The sequence below is a fragment of the Siphateles boraxobius genome, unplaced genomic scaffold (genome assembly GCF_051911475.1).
Source record: "Siphateles boraxobius isolate OS27281-9 unplaced genomic scaffold, OSU_SipBor_1 65, whole genome shotgun sequence".
Lineage (NCBI taxonomy): Eukaryota > Metazoa > Chordata > Actinopteri > Cypriniformes > Leuciscidae > Siphateles > Siphateles boraxobius.
This window is the reverse complement of record NW_027509192.1, coordinates 3,010,606-3,031,574: the sequence shown is the minus strand read 5'-3', so window position 1 is coordinate 3,031,574 and position 20,969 is coordinate 3,010,606. Positions and strand designations below refer to the sequence as shown.

The window sequence follows — 20,969 nt, the reverse complement described above, 5'->3', positions numbered from 1 at the left end:
AGAAAGGCTTTAACGAAGAAATGGCCCCTTAAAATAGTGGCTTCAATGACCCCTATATGTTTTAACCTGTTGAAGACCTTTCTCAAACACAAAACAAGTCCCTATTTCATTTCTGGAAGCTGGGTTAAATAAGCAAGTACTGTTACTGCATTCATATATCAAATACAGACATTAAAGAATACATGAAAAGAACATTTCAGTAATCACAATGGTAACTTATATAAATAAAGTAAAATCTCCAGGAGAAGTAATTCAACTCTTTTGATATTTAGACGGAAAAATATTGATTAATACCTTAATTATAATCAATCATTACATATACATTGAAGCAGCAGTGGATTCTAATCGACCCCCTTCAATATACCAGTGTGGCAACCCCCAAAGGCAGAACGGGTCTCTGGTTACCATGGCAACAGCGACAGATCGTCAGATATTTACGACTGCAAGAATGCGGAGCTTTGCTCTCGACTCACTTTGGATCAGGCCATGGAATGAATTAGGACACATAGGCTACTTTCTTTTAAAAAAAAAAGGATTTCTTTCCTTTCCATAGGAAAACCAGCTATGAATGAACATGAATATCTCCAGGACATTGTGTGTATGGTTATTACGGTCTTGTATAGTGTCTTTTGTATGGTATACTGGGCTTGGTAACAATAAAAGTTGATTTGAAAATCCTGAAACTTTCAGGATTTTATTATAATATGATAATATGACCTCTTATATTACAAAACTTCAAGGAAAATTTGATTTCTCAGTTCATGTCCCCTTTAAGGTTAAAACAACTGCACATTCCTTATAGTTTTATTAATCTTTATAGGTAAATATGATGGTGCCAATGTCATAAATGTACACATTATAAAGACACAATTTATCTTTCATTAATTCAATAGCATTCATGTATCTTCTTCATGCTTATCATGCTGCTTTAATCTTCTTGGGAAAAGTTTGGTGATCTTGGGAAAAGCAAGTGTTCGTCTGGTTCCGGAATGTTCCACAAACTGAATGAACCGTAACCAGAACTTCCCACAGACCTTGTGTCCGATCGCTCATCTCCACTCACTGGGGAAAATACAACGAAATCAGTAAAAGGTTTAAAATTGTTACAGACCAAAATTCTGCTACACACAATATGATTATTATATATATATATATATGTGTGTGTGTGTGTGTGTATGTATGTGTATGTTTTGTAACTGTTTATTCTGTAACTTTTTATAATTTGTTAACATTGTTAATATATAGATATATATACACAGGTCCTTCTCAAAAAATTAGCATATTGTGATAAAGTTCATTATTTTCCATAATGTAATGATAAAAAATAAACTTTCATATATTTTAGATTCATTGCACACCAACTGAAATATTTCAGGTCTTCTATTGTTTTAATACTGATGATTTTGGCATACAGCTCATGAAAACCCAAAATTCCTATCTCAAATAATTAGCATATCATGAAAAGGGTCTCTAAACGAGCTATTAACCTAATCATCTGAATCAACTAATTAACTCTAAACACCTGCAAAAGATTCCTGAGGCTTTTAAAAACTCCCAGCCTGCTTCATTACTCAAAACCGCAATCATGGGTAAGACTGCCGACCTGACTGCTGTCCAGAAGGCCATCATTGACACCCTCAAGCAAGAGGGTAAGACACAGAAAGAACTTTCTGAACAAATAGGCTGTTCCCAGAGTGCTGTATCAAGGCACCTCAGTGGGAAGGCTGTGGGAAGGAAAAAGTGTGGCAAAAAACGCTGCACAACGAGAAGAGGTGACCGGACCCTGAGGATGATTGTGTAGAAGGACCGATTCCAGACCTTGGGGGACCTGCGGAAGCAGTGGACTGAGTCTGGAGTAGAAACATCCAGAGCCACCGTGCACAGGCGTGTGCAGGATATGGGCTACAGGTGCCGCATTCCCCAGGTCAAGCCACTTTTGAACCAGAAACAGCGGCAGAAGCGCCTGACCTGGGCTACAGAGAAGCAGCACTGGACTGTTGCTCAGTGGTCCAAAGTACTTTTTTCGGATGAAAGCAAATTTTGCATGTCATTCGAAAATCAAGGTGCCAGAGTCTGGAGGAAGACTGGGGAGAAGGAAATGCCAAAATGCCTGAAGTCCAGTGTCAAGTACCCACAGTCAGTGATGGTCTGGGGTGCCATGTCAGCTGCTGGTGTTGGTCCACTGTGTTTTATCAAGGGCAGGGTCAATGCAGCTAGCTATCAGGAGATTTTGGAGCACTTCCATCTGCTGAAAAGCTTTATGGAGATGAAGATTTCATTTTTTGGCCCGACCTGGCACCTGCTCACAGTGCCAAAACCACTGGTAAATGGTTTACTGACCATGGTATTACTGTGCTCAATTGGCCTGCCAACTCTCCTGACCTGAACCCCATAGAGAATCTGTGGGATATTGTGAAGAGAAAGTTGAGAGACGCAAGACCCAACACTCTGGATGAGCTTAAGGCCGCTATCGAAGCATCCTGGGCCTCCATAACACCTCAGCAGTGCCACAGGCTGATTTCCCTCCATGCCACGCCGCATTGAAGCAGTCATTTCTGCAAAAGTATTCCCGACCAAGTATTGAGTGTATAACTGAACATAATTATTTGAAGGTTTACTTTTTTTTGTATTAAAAACACTTCTTTTATTGGTTTGGATGAAATGTGCTAATTTTTTGAGATAGGAATTTTTGGTTTTCATGAGCTGTATGCCAAAATCATCAGTATTCAAACAATAAAAGACCTGAAATATTTCAGTTGGTGTGCAATGAATCAAAAATATATGAAAGTTTAATTTTTATCATGACATTATGGAAAATAACCTTATCACAATATGCTAATTTTTTGAGAAGGACCTGTATATATGTGTGTGTATTGGGGGGCACCAAAATTGTTGCTGCATACCCCTCTAACACTGGGTAGTTGCGCCCCTGCCAACAGCATCCAGAGAGCACGGACTTTTGTGAACGCACGCCGGCCACGTCCCTGCGTGCTTTACTCTCTCCAGCTCAGTCATCTCCGGTCCTGTTCGAGGGAGATCCGAGATCAAATGGAGATCCCTCCCCTGTTGTAACACTGACTTCCCCACACGCAAATGCTTGTACAGTCAGTCCAACTCTCAATGTGTGCAAAAATCACAATATAAGGGTATCAGGTCCCCCTATGTTAGGCGGCACGTCCCAATCAGTGTGTCAAGCCCTCGCCACACGGGTTATAGCCTGGCAAGCTATCCCCGATGTGTCGAGTTGGGTTATAAACACTATAAAGCGAGGCTACTCGCTCCAATTCGCTCGCATACCCCAAAAGTTTCAGGCGGTTCTCGAGACTTCGGTGAGAAGCAACGTGGGTCACATGCTTCGCACCGATGCACAGAATTCATTAGCAAAAGGGCGATAGAATTAGTCCCCCCTGTGCTAAAACATACAGGTTTTTACAGCCGCTATTTTATAATTCCGAAAAATGGCGGCGGCCTCAGACCCACTCTAGATCTGAGACATTTGAACAAAGCTCTCATGAGACGGCCGTTCAAAATGTTAGCTATCAGTTTCACAAGCACAACACATGGGTTCACGGTCCCCCTTCATCAGGCAGCCCCTCCCCCGTTGTAACACTGACTTCCCCACACGCAAATGCTTGTGCAGTCAGTCCAACATTCAATGTGTGCACATCACAATATATGGGTTCACGGTCCCCCTTCACTAGGCGGCCCCTCCCCTGTTGTAACACTGATTTCCCCACACGCAAAGCCAAACGGGATGGCAAGCTATCCCCGATGTGTCGAGTTGGGTCATAAACACTATAAAGCGAGGTTACTCGCTCCAATTCGCTCGCAGACCCCCGAAATTTCAGGCAGTTCTCGAGACTTCGGTGAGAACCAACGTAGGTCACGTGCTTCACACCGAAGTACAGTATCTATTAGCAAAAGGGGCGATAGAATTAGTCCGCCCACCACCCCCCCCGCGCTAAAAAATATGGGTTTTTACAGCCGCTATTTTCTGATTCCGAAAAAAGACGCCGGTCTCAGACCCATTCTAGATTTGAGACATTTGAACAAAGCTCTCATGAGACGTCCGTTCAAAATGTTAACTATCAAACATATCCTCGAGCAAGTGCGCCCGGGGGATTGGTTTGTCACAATGGATCTGAAAGATGCTTACTTTCACATTCAAATAAATCCTCGTCACAGGCCATTCTTGAGATTCGCCTTCGAAGGCCGGGCTTATCAATACACCGTTCTGCCGTTCGGTCTATCGTTGGCACCCTGTATATTCACAAAGTGTGTGGATGCAGCGCTTTCTCCTCTGAGACATCAGGGAGTGCGCGTGTTAAATTATCTCGACGACTGGCTGGTGCGGGCACAGTCGAGAATCGAGCTATTAGCTCACAGGGATTTGATTCTCGGCCATCTAAAATGCCTGGGTTTCACAATCAATGTTTCAAAAAGCAAACTAACCCCCAGCCAGAGCGTGATCTTTCTGGGCACAGTTTTAGACTCGAGAGCTATGACAGCGCGACTCACACCAGAGCGTGCGCTCTCTGTGCGAGCGCTTGCAGGCACTTTCAGATTGCGTGAGCGCGCGCCACTGAAGAAATTTCAGAAACTGCTTGGTCTCATGGCAGCAGCATCACCAGTACTCCGCATGGGATTACTGCGCATGCGCCCGATGCAGCATTGGCTGAAACGCCTCTGGTCGAGCACGGAGCAGAGCTTACATATCAACTGTCTGGAGATGAAAGCAGTTGGGTTGGCCCTGAAGGCATTTCTGTCGAACCTCAGAGGTCACCACGTCTTAGTCCACACAGACAATACGTCAGTGGTGGCCTACATGAATCGCCATGCGATGGCGAGAGACCTCCTTTATATGGGCACAAACCAAACTGAGCTCTCTGAGAGCAGCGCATATCCCAGGCGTCCAGAATGTGGGCGCGGATATGCTTCATGGGGCAACACTTCCCTTTGGCGAGTGGTCCCTGAACCCACAGACGGTCAGTCTGATATGGAAGGTGTTTGGCGAGGCCGAAATCGACCTTTTCGCCTCGAGAATCAACACCCACTGCAAATTGTTCTTCTCGAAGAACAGGGACGCGCTGACCCATGTCTGGCCCAACCGTCCCCTTTATGCCTTTCCCCCCCGTCTCGATGATTCCACAAGTCATCAAACGGGTCAGAGAGAGCGGGTACCCAGTCCTTCTGGTGGCCCCTCTCTGGAAAACCAGACCGTGGTTCCCGGAACTGGTTCAGTTATCGGACACAATCCCATGGCCTGTCCCATTGAGGAAAGACCTCCTCACACAGGCGAACGGGACATTGTGGCATCCGAGACCCGATTTATGGGCCCTCCATGTTTGGCCCCTCAACGGGTACCCAAGGACCTTCCTGAGAAGGTTTTAAGCATTATATCTGAAGCCAGGGCCCCGTCGACTCGGCGCCTGTATGCTTCTAAATGGTCAGGTTTTTCCAGCTGGTGCTCTGAAAATCAGGCTGACCCAAAGTCATGTGAGATATCTGTGGTTCGCTCATTCTTACAGGAGCTGCTGGACGCGGGTTGCTCTCCGTCCACGCTCAAAGTGTATGTGGCAGCCATAGCAGCACATCATGTTCTGACGGCTGGCCAGTCACTGGGAAGAAACGAGCTGGTCGTAAGATTCCTGAAAGGTGCGAGTAGAATGAACCCCTCCAGACCTCCGTCTGTGCCACCTTGGGACCTCTCCACGGTCCTGGGGGCTCTGAAAGGTCCGCCTTTCGAACGGCTCCAATCGGTTGATCGAAAACCCTCTCGCTGAAGACCGCTCTCCTTGTGGCGTTGGCATCTATCAAGCGAGTGGGAAATCTGCAGGCGCTCTCTGTGAGCCCTGCATGTTTGGAGTTGGGTCCAGATGACTCCAGAGTCATCCTCAAGCCCAGACATGGTTACGTTCATAAAGTGCTCTCAACACTGTTCAGAGCACAGGTGGTGACATTATCAGCCCTCCCTCCTTCTGCAGAGGATGGAGAGGTTCATCTTCTCTGCCCTGCCTGAGCGCTGAGAATCTATCGGGAGCGTTCTGCGTCTTTTAGACAATCAGAACAACTTTTTGTCTGCTTTGGTGGTAGATCCAAGGGGGATCCAGTCACTAAGCAAACACTGTCTAGATGGATAGTGGATGCTATTTCTATGGCTTATACCGCAGCGGGTCAAGTTTGCCCTATAGGTATCAATGCCCATACGACCAGAGGTATGGCCTCGTCATGGGCTTGGTCATCTGGCATTCCCATTAGTGATATTTGTGATGCGGCCGGCTGGTCCTCGCCTTCCACATTTATGAGTTTCTATAATAGGGAAGTGCCTTCCCTGCAGGCTAAGGTGCTTTCGGTATGATTAAGACGCGTCGGTGGCCGGTCTTGTCATATATTACTGTGCACTATCACATTCACATATTTATATAAAACGCGCTGCTGGCCGGTTGTATTTCATGCATAAACCCGCTGTTGCCGGTTATATTTACATATATATAAAACACGCTTTTGGCCGGTTATATGACATATATAGAACCCGCTTTTACCAGTTATATTCCATACATATATAAAACCCGCTTTGGCCGGTTATAATTTCATATATAAACCCACTTGACTGGTTATATGTTCATATACTAATAACCCCAACGTTTTGCATGGCGTCCCCACTGCGTATAGCTACGCAATACGAAGTGACCGTTCGAAAGGAAACTACTCGGTTACTCTGGTAACCTCAGTTCCCTGAGTTAGGGAACGAGTATTGCGTAGCCAGCCGCACTATAGTAACATGGCAAGTTACTAAGCCTAAATATGAAGGCGACAACCCACTTAGAGAAAGTCAGTAAGGAAAATAATAATAATAATAATACATTTTATTTATAGGCGCCTTACATGACACTCAAGGACACCTTACAAACACAATAAAACAAATCAACAATAATCAAATACTCATTATTACAACCTTAGATACAAGTAAAATAAAAAAATAAAAATAAAAATAATCACATAAAAGCCTGCCGGAAAAGATGGGTCTTAAGGCGAGATTTAAAAACATGAATACTTTCACTGTTTCGCACATCCTGTGGCAGCAGGTTCCATAAATAAGGAGCTGCAAAACTAAAACCCCGGGACCCCATAGAAGTAGTGCGGGTTCTAGGGAGAACAAGAGTGAGCGAAGAAGACGATCTTAAAGTCCGAGATGGAGAATAGATATTAAGAAGGTCCAATAAATATGAAGGAGCAAGGTTATTGAGTGCTTTAAAAATAAGAAGAAGAATTTTGAAATCAATACGAAAAGCCCCACACGGGATTGGTTACATGTTTGTGATAGTAAGAAACAGGGGCATTTCGGTTTCAAACCACATTTTTGAGACTGTCTTTGGTTCACTGCAGTTTTAAGGAGAAAATACTCAGCAATGGTGTTGACTGATTAATTTGCACAAGGTTTATCAAGTATATTAAAACACAACATAGACATAACTTGATTTTCACCTCGGGGGTTCTTAAATGATTGAATCTTAATGCAAGTAGGCTACTTTAGATATACAGTAGAATAAAAAAAAGTAAAAGATGCAAGCATCAACATGGCATTATAACATTTTCTTTTACATTTAGTGAAGAAAATAATCCTAAATGTAATTTAGTAGTTCAAATGTTTTTGATACATTCCATTTTTTTTTTATCCTTTCCTTCATCATCAGGATTAACAAATATTAAAACATTAGAAAGGAGTAACTTGCGCTTCAGCCTAGTTAGTGCTCACGGAACAGGACACAAAAATCGGAGGAAAAGGACCCAAGGTCTAGCTAGGACCAAGGAGCAGGCCCCGAGCACAGAAAGTTTTATACATATTTATTAGTACAGAATGACTAACGTTTCAACGCCATGCGTCTTCTTCAGAGTCAAACAGTCAATGGCAACAATATACAGAATTTAAAGAATCCAACTTCAAGGTATTGGCCACTGGCCTAGGTGGGTGTGGTGCAACAATTAACCAATCCTATACAAGCACTCCAGCCTAAAAAAAAATAAAACAATTAAATAAATAAGTTGCCAACTTGCTGCTGTTGCTACTTGCGCTCTCTTCACGACTCAACCTCCACGGACAGTTTTTAATGTTTTAGCAGACAATAACTAGGCTACTCAAGATTTTGCTTTAGTATAATTTTCGGGACAATCAGGTCCGGATTCAGGATTCGGGACAACAGCTTAGATTTCGGTCCCGAATTTTTCGTGGACTTCTGGTCACCCTAAAACATGTAGCGAATCTATATGAAACAAATGTTTATAAATGTTATATTTACAGAAGTACTATCAGTTAAAATTTTATAAGGCAGTCAGATTTAAGTTTTCTGCTGTTGTTCAGGATGTTCAGAGCTCTTCTGAATGACTGAGATCCCGTCCATATCCAGCTCCACTGAATGAACACTGAAGGAACCAATGCCCTGTCAAAACAACAGCAGGACCAACACTATTTATAAAATACATTTTACTTTCACCATTTATGTTTTTCAGTTTTTACTAGGACACTAAAATACGCAAGTCTTTCAAAAAACTAGTTTAAATTGCATATATATATTAAATCATTCTGAGAGAAGTGCTTCTACATATATCAGTTTAGAAAGGGGTTAAAACAGCAATTCCTCTTCACATGTTCTCATTCTGTAGCGGTTGAACCAGTTTCTCTGACTCACCTGTATGTTTGTGAGAATCTCTGTCACTGGTTTCTTCTGCTGAGGTTCACGTGTGAGTAAGAACAGGAATCCTCCTCCTCCTGCTCCTGCCAGACTCTGTCCTAAACTCAGCGGCTGAAGTGCGTTCATCATGGATCTCACAGCCGCCGGCTCACAGCCTGGAGCCATCAGCTTCTTCTGCTGCCAGTATGTGTCCATACACTGCCCCAACCTGAGGAGAGATCCTGAGAGAAAGAGATCAAAGTTTCCATCTGTGTGTGTGTGTGTGTGTGTGTGTGTGTGTGTGTGTGTGTGTGTGTGTGTGTGTGTGTGTGTGTGTGTGTGTGTGTGTGTGTGTGTCTCACCCTCTCTGCAGGCTTCAGCACACTCCTCTGCATTGGTCACCAGCTGCTCTGCGTTCTGTACGATTGAGGGTAAACGCGCATACCAGCTCCGCACCACGTCCTGCACACACATACACACACACACACACACAGTGATCCAATGACACACTCTCAGCGTTCATGAAGTCTGACCGTCACCATCAGCCGCTCGTACCTGCAGCAGGTTCCGTGCTAAACGGGTCTTTCCAGTGTAAACCAGAAGAAGATGCTGCTGCAGGACAGACTGGAAGTGTTGAGGAAGAGAGAGCTGTTCTACTTCCACTCTCAGCGGTAACTGAGCTGCAGATCGAGCCAGCTTCACTCCTCCAAACAGCCCGCCAACCTGATCCTGCCATCCACCACCTAAAACAGCCGCAAATATACTAAATGCTTTCAAATTCAGTTTGTAAAAAAAATGTAAACTCCAGCCTGATCGAGCTTCACAGCTCAGTGAAATCCTATTTTACACTAGAAAGGAAGTGATGCATCCCATTATGAGAATAGTGGCGTCTCTCGTACCGGTGGTGAGGATCTGCTCCAGGTAAAGAACATCATGAATGAGAGAGTTTGTGTCGAAGCTCCGTCCCGTACATCTGTAAACTGCTGCAAGAGCTGCACCTGCCAGAATACTGCTGGTGCCTAAACACACACATATACACTGTAATTATAATTTAATTTAATTTTGTGTGATCCAACATACAACATCTATTAAAATAAAAAATACTAAAATGGATTTACAAATAAATATTTCAAATATTTTATTATTATTTTAAAATAAAAGTGATAAAATACAATAGTGAAATTGATTTGTATGTACATTTGCTATACAAATTAATATATTTACAAAGTAATAATACAATTGAATAAATATTTATATAACAAAGTGGAAGATTATACATCTATAATAAAATAATTCACATAATAAAAAATATTATTATAAAATAAAACTTATATAAATTATTTGTGTAACAAATGTATAGTCATTGATTTATTTAGATCAATATTATATTATAAAATAATATATAAATTATTATGTATTAGCATGTATAATCATAAATTTTATTTGATATATTAATCATTATATTATATATATTACATTATATATAATTATTAATAATGTATCTATATGCCATTACACATTACTGTTATTGCTTCTGATCTTCCTTATACACATTTTTTCCCATTTGTACAAAAGATATTTGATGTGTTTATTCCAAAACAACCATTATTGCAGATTTAAACAGTGAAGTGATTGAATCAAAAGTAATTCCCACTCACCGAGACCAGAACCATGTGGCAGTGAAGACCAGCTGTGGATCTCCAGTCCGCCTCCCCAGCGCTGCAACAGCTGCTCTTTCAGAGAGACAGGAGACGAGACACACACCAGCTCACTGCACACACACACGGCTTTCAGCAGGGCACCTAAAATACAAACAACTTTAGTGAGCATTTACAGATTATTTTTATTTTTACGTAAAAACATTCTCAAGAACAGAAATGTGATATACTGAGGTGTACACAGCTGATACACAGTATATGATGACACATGTTCTCTGACCTGGAGCGTGAGGTTGGCAATAGTCCTCCAGGTCAGTAAGATCCTCACAGAGTGTTTCTGTGGAGAAGCTGCAGGACGGTTCACCGCTGGCGCTGACCAACAGCAGATGAGGCTTTGGGACGCGTCGAACTCGAGCTCCAATCGGACGTTTTCCATCCACCTTGACGGCCACATTGACCACCAGTCCTCCGTGTTCAAACGCAATAGGAGGAGTGTCACTCCAGCCGCCTGAAGACGTTTTCAAACACACACATTCAGCACACAGTGTGAAAGACACTATGAAATCTGAATTGTTTTGAGTTAAAGCTTTGTTTTGATACGTTTATGACAGGAAGAATTTACTGAATTGCATTTCAAAGAAATTGAACACAGGTAATGCATTCTGGAAAATGAAGTATTATAGCACACAAAGATTTTTCTTATTAAATACAATGAAATATATAAACTAAATACATCTCCACTACTTTTCAAAAGTTTAGGGTTGGTACAAGGAGACTTTCAAAAACAAACATATTACCAAGTCTACATTTATTTGATTAAAACTACAGTAAAAAGTAATACTGTAAAATATTATCAATTAAAAAAAATGTTTTCTATTTTAATGCATTTTAAAATGTAATTTATTCCTGTGATACGAAGCAGAATTTTCAGCATCATAACTCCAGTCTTCAGTGTCACATGATCCTTCAGAAATCATTCTAATATGCTGATTTGCTTCTCAAGAAACATTACTTATTATTATTATTATCAGTTAAAAGAAGTTGAGCTGCTTAATATTTTTGTGGAAACAATGATATATTTTTTAAAGATTCTGAAAAGAAAGTTCAAAACAACAGCATTTATTTGACATTAAAAAGTATAATATTTTTTCAAATAAACTGCACTGCCCCAAACTTTTGAAGATTAATGTATCTATCAATAGTTCTATCTATAGTTCAAACTTCAAAGGTTTTTTAAACAGTCTTTCAAAACTTCACATGGTGTCTCACAGCACCGTCGAACATAAACTCTGATTTCCAGCTGTACAGTTGAACAGAAGAATGCTGTCCTCACCTGACAGATCCAGGCGAGCGGGACACTCCACTTCCTGCCACTCGCCCATCGGCGGCATCTCTCCTTGACCAATGAACACAAACTGGCGCGCTGACATCACTGCCTTCCGCAGCAGTATCTGTCCCGCCCCCTCATAATGCCTGGCGGCTCGCACCAACAAATCTGGCCTTTAGAGAGCAATGACAAATCTGAAAGCACTCACTTTAAAGGCTCTGATATACTCATGGCAAACTTCTATTTAGTTTTTTGCTTAGGGGTAAAAAGGAAGGTTGAAATATGGGACCAGCGATATAATTTTAGTAAACTGAGATTGGCGTTCAGGTAAATATGTGCTGTGCGCTTTCCATTCAATAACAAAATACACTTCGATTTTGCTCTTAGTGCATAGGGGCCTTACATTTTTAATCACATTTTTGTAAAATGTTTTATTAGTATAAATATTAGTTCTGACCTGCTGAACCAGTGCTTTCTTTGATTAGCCAGTTCTTGGACACCAGCGGGTAAGTTTCCGTCCTCTAGGAGTTTAAAAGCAGGAGCCCATGATGGATTGGCCGCTGGTCCGCTGCGTAAACCGCCTTTACCCTCGCCCGCCAGACAGCCAAGAACATCTGCGACACAGGCCAGACAACGAGCCGCGACTCCCAGATCACCACTGCTGTTTGCAGCAACTGAGCAAAGAGACTAAATATTTGTACCCTCAATAGACAACAGATGTGAACCCTTTCTCATCTTTTGCTCCTCACCCGAATCTAGCGCCTGTAGTAGCGCCTCCTGCTGGCCAGCCAGCGCTGCTGCTCTGAAGAACGGAAGTAGATTGAGATCCGTGTGGCCTTGCAGAGCGTCAACGGCTCTTCGTCGGCCCACGCTGAAGAACAGCTCCTCTCTCCAGCGCAGCTCCGTCTGCTGGTCCGTCAGGATCACAATATCCCTGAGCGAGAGTCTCCAGGCTTCCTTCCAGCTGTCCCGCACACCAGCGCCGCCCAGAAGCCAACAAACACACTCCAGTCCAACGGGTCCTGAACGGGGCATGAACACTGGGAACAATCGGGCGTCCAGTAGACAGCATGACTCGGCCCTCTCAGGTCCCCAAAGGTCCAGAGGCCTTTAACACACACACACATATATATATTTAGACACACTATATGATGCTGTGACCAGGGCCTAAAACTATATGCCAAAACTGCCAATGGCAGGTGACGAAAAAATGTACGAACCAGCATTTTTTTTTACTAGCCATAAAACTGTGCATTACAGATTAAGGGAAAAAATGTTAGTGAAATTTTTCTGATCAAATTTTCTCCACAAATCATATCACAGGCCCTGGCTAAGACAGTCTCAGTTGAAGCAAAACAAATATAAAGATAGACCAAACCTTTAGTATAAAGTCTGAGTGAGGTATGAATGTAGAAGATTTCTTACTGTATTCCAGTCCGACTGTAAAACTCACTCCATTTTTGATTAAGGAATGAAGCTGTAACATCATCAGCATGAGCCTGTGTGTAATTACAATACCATATAAAAGCACAAAACTATCATCAATTATTTTATTTTGTTCTCCAGAACAAATATACAGAACTTACTCATTTGTAAGTGGCTTTGGATAAAAGCATCTGTTGAATGAACGGGTAAAATCAGGTTCTTACTCACCTCTAAATGATCATGAGCTCCAAAAGCTGTGTACACAGTTAACTTTAACTCTCCAAGCATCACTCGATGACCCTGAACGATGATGTCGCTGGACAAAGGTAGACGATGGATGTAGGATGATGAGGTCAAATCAAGCCCTGACAGCAGGCACCCAGAATGCACCTGGACTGGACCCTTTAATTGATATTGACACATTTTGATAATTGTATTATTACTTGCAAGATTTACTTATTCAACATGAAACATTCATAAGCAATTTTAATTCCATAATGTGGTATATCTGTAAGAAAAACAGTAGGGCCAAGTTGGTTTTCCATTTCCTTTCCTTTAAATATTTGACTAAATCCTCCAGACCTGTAGGTGGCAGTGCTGCACTACAGCTCCTGCTGATACACGAACGTCTCCTTCCAACACGCTATTAATCACCCTGCTGCCTTCTGCCACAGACTTCACATCCTTTAAAACAGAAAGAGCAAAACATTTATGATAACTCACTTTATTAATAAATATCTTTACATGTTCACAACATTTCCCACCTGAATATGAGACAGAATCATCGTCTCTGATCCAGATTCTGTCAGACGAACGACATGTTCTCGGCCCGACTGAGTCAAATAATCATAGCGGCCCTCTGGAATGTACACTGGCAACGAACAAATGTTACATCAGAACAGCATGTGAATTTTGTAAGCCAAAATGTTAAGTATAAAGAGTGTGCCGCACTGAGAACGGAATCCCACAATGCACTGCACCTAACCTTTTATTTCAGTGTGATTAATGAACTGGAATTTTCTTGACTCATTATTTGACTATGTAAAACACATTTTAGAAAATTGGATTAAAATGTGAAATACAATTTTTATCTAAATGCGAACCATATTTACATGTGAGACAAAGGCACAATGAGGGTGCATGTTGAGTTGAATTTAAGTAATGAGGTTATTTGAATGTATATCAACATGTTTGAAACATTTGTCATTGCATAATGCATACACACTATGCACAGTATACACTATGTAGTATTCCATTCTAAACACATCCATGCAAACACACTCAGATGTTAAATTCTAATTTAGCGACAGAAAGCGAGTAGAAAAGAGCAAGAGTACACATAGAAATAGAGGCTCCTCTAAGCATCCTCCACAGCACAGCGCGGGCACTTCTCACTACTGCCCCCTGAGGCCCGGAGGACGAGCTGCAGCCTGCTCGCTCTCCATTGATGAATTCATGCTCTGTCAGGTCAGAGCAAAGGCACATCAGAATATCCAGAAAGAGAGATATCTGCAAGAGAGCAAGAAATGTGAGAGTGGGATCTGGGAATCTGAGAAAGAAAACCATGTTGTGTGCGATTACCTCAAGCGGTGGAGCTCCTGAATCCATGCCAAGATACGTACAGCCGTCCAGCGGTGACGTAACATGAGTCTGCAGCAGTTTCTCTGCAACAGCCCTAGAGAAAAACACCGGCCCAGACACCTGAACACCACACGGATACTTTTAGGAAGACTTTTTAGAATTATTTGTGGAATTTGTTTTTAATTTAGACAGTGACAAATAGTAGACAATATATATATATATATATATATATATATATATATATATATATATATATATATATATATATATATATATATATATATTGTAGAAAAATATTTGCATTTAAAGGGCATACCATATTTTTTTTATTTAGCAAGGACAGATCAAATTGACCAAAACTAACAGTGAAGACATTTATAATGTAACAAATGATTTCTATTTCAAATAAATGCTTTTCGTTGAACTCTCTTTTCATTAAAGAATCTTGAAAAATGTATCACCATTTCCACAAAATATTAAGCACAACTGTTTTCAGCATTGATAATAATAAGAAATGTTTCTTGAACAGCAAATCTGCATATTACAATGATTTCTGAAGGATCATGTGACTGGAGTAAAATTCAGCTTTGATCACAGGAATAAATTACATTTTAAAACATATTCAAATATAAAACAGTTATTTTGAATTGTATTACTATTTTGAATTGTATTACTATTATTTCACAATGTTACCATTTTTTACAGTATTTTTATCAAATAAACGCAGCCTTGTTAAGCATAAGAGACTTCTTTTAATAAATAAACTATTTTACCAGATAGCCGATCATGACCAAATTCATTTTTATATAAAAGTCTTAAAGGTACAGTACCAAAACTAGCCTGTTTAATTCTCATGATAAAAGAAAGGCTGGAAAACAGTCACGTAAAACATAAGTATGACTATGAGCTGTGAGTCAAAATCATGTTTTAAGTGACAAATATAGACACCAATCAAATTCATACCAGGGGTACTTTCCCATCAGGGAGTGCGGCAAGGCTGATCTTCTCCTTTGAGCCCTTATAGATAATGTTACGTACTCTGTTCTGTAAAAGCAATAATTAAAAAATTCTCAGAAAATGAAACAAATGCACAATTAAAAAACAAATGAACCCTAATTTTGAATAACGCACCTCTGCATCTGTGAGATATACGCCATGATTAAGAGCAAAACAAGCGTCACCTGGCAACGCCACAACCTGAACCCCAGAGAACCCGTCCCATGAAAACTCTGTAAAGAAAAAGGGTGAGGATATTGATCAAATTCAACAGTAAAAACTCCTTGCTGAAATGTTTTTGAAGCTGTACAACTGTTGATTTTTCTGGGTGTAAAAAATAAAAAGCTAATTGTGACTTTATATATCAGAAAAAATCAAGACATTTTGTTTGTGCATTAGATGTGTGATTGTATGAATGTTAGCTCACGCTGTCGCGTTGGAATATTCAGGATCATATCCGTGCCGCACACCCAAACGCCTGGCGGAGATCCAGCGCAAATCTGGAACAACAGGATGTTTCACTAAATGTGCATTTGCATCATAATGCACTCACCTCATTGCATTACATAGAGAGAGAGTGGTGTATGCATTCATGTACATCTGTGTGTGCATAACTGTGTGTTTTTTACGCTCACCTTTGTGGACAGACAGTCCAACAGCAGGTCTAAGCAGCAAACGGCTCCTTCTACGGCATCTGATCTCTGTACGGGCATCCAGCAGAAAGCCCTGCTGCAGCCGTCCCACGGGAAATCTCGGCCCTAAAAACACACACCTATTAGCACACGTCTGAGAAGCATCTTCATCTAAAATGCTTTTTGTTTTATCACAGACCGTGTGAAGGATGAGAATATGAGCTTCATCCAGAACATCTGCATTCACCACCTAAACACAAACACACATTTAAGAGTGTTGAAGATTGTTTAAAACTATATTCTAATCATTTATCAGAAAATTTAGATATTATAGAGCTGAATAAGCAGAAGATGTAAAATTTATTCGCTAGTCTAAAATACTAAAGAATGTACACTACCAATAATTTTTTTAATGCTTTGCTCACCAAGGCTGCATTTATTTGATCAGAAATACAGTAAAAAAAAAAAAAGTAATATTATGAAATGTTACTACAATTTAAAATAACTATGTATTTTCATTTTAATATATTTTAGAATGTAATTTATTCCTGTGATCAAAGCTGAATTTTCAGCATCATTACTGTCTTCATGATCCTGCAGAAATCATTCTAATATGTTGATTTGCTGCTCAAAAAACATTAATAAACATTAACAACTTATCAATATCAATGTTGAAAACAGTTGTGCTGCTTCATATTTTTGTGAAGACAATGAGACACTCTCATCAAAAATGTGGGGTAACTACATATATAAGGTCCTTCTCAAAAAATTAGCATATTGTGATAAAGTTCATTATTTTCCATAATGTAATGATAAAAATTAAACTTTCATATATTTTAGATTCATTGCACACCAACTGAAATATTTCAGGTCTTTTATTGTTTTAATACTGATGATTTTGGCATACAGCTCATGAAAACCCAAAATTCCTATCTCAAAAAATTAGCATATTTCATCCGACCAATAAAAGAAGTGTTTTTAATACAAAAAAAAAAAAGTCAACCTTCAAATAATTATGTTCAGTTATGCACACAATAGTCAATACTTGGTCGGGAATCCTTGACTGCTTCAATGTGGCGTGGCATGGAGGCAATCAGCCTGTGGCACTGCTGAGGTGTTATGGAGGCCCAGGATGCTTCGATAGCGGCCTTAAGCTCATCCAGAGTGTTGGGTCTTGCGTCTCTCAACTTTCTCTTCACAATATCCCACAGATTCTCTATGGGGTTCAGGTCAGGAAAGTTGGCAGGCCAATTGAGCACAGTAATACCATGGTCAGTAAACCATTTACCAGTGGTTTTGGCACTGTGAGCAGGTGCCAGGTCGTGCTGAAAAATGAAATCTTCATCTCCATAAAGCTTTTCAGCAGATGGAAGCATTGAAGTGCTCCAAAATCTCCTGATAGCTAGCTGCATTGGCCCTGCCCTTGATAAAACACAGTGCACTAACACCAGCAGCTGACATGGCACCCCAGACCATCACTGACTGTGGGTACTTGACACTGGACTTCAGGCATTTTGGCATTTCCTTCTCCCCAGTCTTCCTCCAGACTCTGGCACCTTGATTTCCGAATGACATGCAAAATCCGCTTTCATCCGAAAAAAGTACTTAGGACCACTGAGCAACAGTCCAGTGCTGCTTCTCTGTAGCCCAGGTCAGGCGCTTCTGCCGCTGTTTCTGGTTCAAAAGTGGCTTGACCTGGGGAATGCGGCACCTGTAGCCCATTTCCTGCACACGCCTGTGCACGGTGGCTCTGGATGTTTCTACTCCAGACTCAGTCCACTGCTTCCGCAGGTCCCCAAGGTCTGGAATCGGTCCTTCTCCACAATCTTCCTCAGGGTCCGGTCACCTCTTCTCGTTGTGCAGCGTTTTTTTACACTTTTTCCTTCCCACAGACTTCCCACTGAGGTGCCTTGATACAGCACTCTGGGAACAGCCTATTTGTTCAGAAATTTCTTTCTGTGTCTTACCCTCTTGCTTGAGGGTGTCAATGATGGCCTTCTGGACAGCAGTCAGGTCGGCAGTCTTACCCATGATTGCGGTTTTGAGTAATGAAACAGGCTGGGAGTTTTTAAAAGCCTCAGGAATCTTTTGCAGGTGTTTATAATTAATTAGTTGATTCAGATGATTAGGTTAATAGCTCGTTTAGAGATCCTTTTCATGATATGCTAATTTTTTGAGACAGGAATTTTGGGTTTTCATGAGCTGTATGCCAAAATCATCAGTATTAAAACAATAAAAGACCTGAAATATTTCAGTTGGTGTGCAATGAATCTAAAATATATGAAAGTTTAATTTTTATCATTACATTATGGAAAATAATTAACTTTATCACAATATGCTAATTTTTTGAGAAGGACCTGTATTATGTTACAATTATTATAATAAAACAAAGAAATTCATTATTATTCAGTAAGGATGCATTAAATTTATCAAAAGTGACAATAAAACCATTAATAATGATGAAAAGATTTATATTTCAAAATAAATACAGTTCATTGAACTTTCTAGTTATCAAGGAATCCTGTAAAAAAAAGGGAAACGCTTCATTTTACAGTACAGTACTTACAGTGTACTTACCTAGAAAGTACTGGGTAATATAAGGTAAGTACATGGGTTAAGGTTAGGTTTAGGGGTAGGTTCAGGGTTACTACCTAGTTAGTACCCAGTTATTGTAATTACTACAATAAGTACATAGTATGTACATGGGAAACAGGACTGTAAAATGAAGCGTTACCAAAAAATGTATCATGGTTTCCCCAAAAATGTTAAGCAGCAAAAATGTAATAATACTAATACTAATTAAACCGATAATAATTGAGCACTAAATCATATTAGAATGACTACGGAAGGATCATGTGACACTGAAGCCTGGAGTAATGATGCTGAAAATTCAGCTTTGTATCAGGAATTATTTACATTTTAAAATGTATTAAATTAGAAAAGTTATTTTGAATTGTAATAATAATTCATAAAATGCAGTCTCGGTGAGCAGAAGAGACATATTTCAAGAGGCCAGTGGTGTCTACAGTACTGCTAATAATTTTTTAGAATCTTGTTTTAAAAATTAAACAAACTAATAATGATAAATCTATCTTATACGATCTAAAAGTGTCATATTTAAATCTTTAAGGAACTATTTCTTCCCACTCTCGAAATTCCTTTGGCAATCCTGCAGGATTTCTCCCAAAAACCTCCAGCCATCCACAGAGAGAGAGAGAGAGAGAGAGAGAGAGAGAGAGAGAGAGAGAGAGAGAGAGAGAGAGAGAGAGAGAGAGAGAGGACTCACGCTGTATCCAGCTCTAGCGCTCAGGTGTTCTGCAGCCACCAGCAGGGCGTTTAGTGTGGCCCCGCCGCTGCCCAGCCGGGCGTTTGGGTCAGGAACCGTCAGCAGCAGGGCCTCAGCCGGAAGAACACCACGCTTCTGACGCACCTCCAGCTCTGAAACACACACACACACCTCTATGAGATGAGATCCACCTGATCTGTTAATGTGTGGTAGACCCACCTGATCTGTTAATGTGTGGTAGACCCACATACAACAAAGTACATGGTGCCGTGATGGCATTAGATACCATGTTACTACTTACAGTACATAATTTGGCACTAATTCATGAACCCTTAGATTTATATTATACTCCACGATACTTCTAAGAATACAGTGGTATTACCATTGCAAATGTCTAAAGATAAATTACATGGGCCATTTTCACAGACATTAATGACGCGTTTCCAATTATCAACATCGCAAATCTAGTAAGTTTTTCATATTTAAAAAAATGTTTTTTAAAATACGCTTAACAGTATACTTTTGCGTTTTATTACATTGGCAGTAAATGAACAAAAAACGAAACAACACTGAATAGAAATTTCTATTACTACGGCTAAGGGAGCGGTTGCAAATTTACATGCAAATTTCAGAAGAGTCTCTCTTCTGACTGCCGTAATAACTCTTTAATAATTATTTTACTGTCTATCTAATGTAATAACGTGTCGAAATATTTCTCGCTCTTTTGGAAAGTCTCAACTATGACGACTTCCGCCGTCGGAGAACCCCGGAAATGTGAAGAGGGTCCCCAAAACAACCCAGAGCAATACCATAGTACTTTTTTTATCGTCTACACGTTTTTCCACATTATTACTTTAACGTAGATTAAGGCTTTTAAAACAAATATGCAAAGACATACGATGTGTGAACTCACCTCTCTGGAAGGCATAAACACTGTCTTTATGTTGACATGTGAGCACAATAACCGTCCACTTCAGCAATCCTTCATCTGCCATCCTGACGTGAAGTCTTTCTCCTCATGCGAGTAACAACCACGCGTGCAAAAACCAGAAGCGAATAGCGCTCGATTTCGGTTCATTCACCAACTGTCACTGGATTAGAACGCCAAAAGTCGTTCTACCACAACAAATCAACGAATGCAGCACTTCCGGACTACAAATCAGCTTCTGGACTACAAACTAATAGCATTCACGGTGCGCTGGGAAATGGAGTTTTACACTAAATTAAAGTGGTAGGTTAATAACAATGGATGATTATGGGGTAACAACGAATCAAATTTATGAATAATTATAGGCCCACATTAAATATCTTGCATTGCATAGGGAATTGCAATTAATGATTTCAGGAACAGGAAATTGAATAGTTAATAAATCCAGTTTTGCTGGGAAATGTAGT

The 20,969-nt window shown here is 40.5% G+C and overlaps 1 protein-coding gene across 4 annotated transcripts; it reads right to left on the bottom strand.

Moving 5' to 3' along the window:
* Positions 1-6,850: 6,850 nt before the first annotated feature.
* Positions 6,851-20,729, bottom strand: fcsk (fucose kinase). 4 transcript variants are annotated; one of them, XM_077210226.1, is made up of 23 exons: positions 20,488-20,729; positions 19,575-19,726; positions 16,488-16,538; positions 16,292-16,414; positions 16,084-16,156; positions 15,792-15,889; positions 15,624-15,704; positions 14,661-14,780; positions 14,417-14,588; positions 13,844-13,950; positions 13,662-13,763; positions 13,308-13,481; positions 13,080-13,153; positions 12,404-12,762; positions 12,112-12,328; positions 11,661-11,827; positions 10,608-10,835; positions 10,328-10,471; positions 9,569-9,688; positions 9,225-9,412; positions 9,032-9,131; positions 8,688-8,911; positions 6,851-8,438 (listed from the first exon to the last, which is right to left on the bottom strand). In XM_077210226.1, exons 1-23 carry the CDS (start codon positions 20,567-20,569, stop codon positions 8,337-8,339), a joined length of 3,258 nt encoding a protein of 1,085 aa, XP_077066341.1. In that variant the 5' UTR covers positions 20,570-20,729; the 3' UTR covers positions 6,851-8,336. The 4 variants fall into 4 exon arrangements, with proteins under 4 accessions (XP_077066341.1, XP_077066343.1, XP_077066340.1 ...); XM_077210228.1 differs by having other exon boundaries at positions 14,661-14,754; XM_077210225.1 differs by having other exon boundaries at positions 14,417-14,780.
* Between the last annotated feature and the right edge of the window lie 240 nt (positions 20,730-20,969).

What these genes read in the sequence shown, in the direction of transcription:
- fcsk (XM_077210225.1), bottom strand. Translation starts at nt 20,569, where the DNA reads ATGGCAGATGAAGGATTGCTGAAGTGGACGGTTATTGTGCTCACATGT. An exon ending in AGAAAGCACTGGTTCAGCAG is followed by an intron (nt 11,828 to 12,111) that starts GTCAGAACTAAT and finishes TGCTCTCTAAAG; the next exon opens with GCCAGATTTGTTGGTGCGAG. An exon ending in AGATTCTCACAAACATACAG is followed by an intron (nt 8,439 to 8,687) that starts GTGAGTCAGAGA and finishes TTGTTTTGACAG; the next exon opens with GGCATTGGTTCCTTCAGTGT.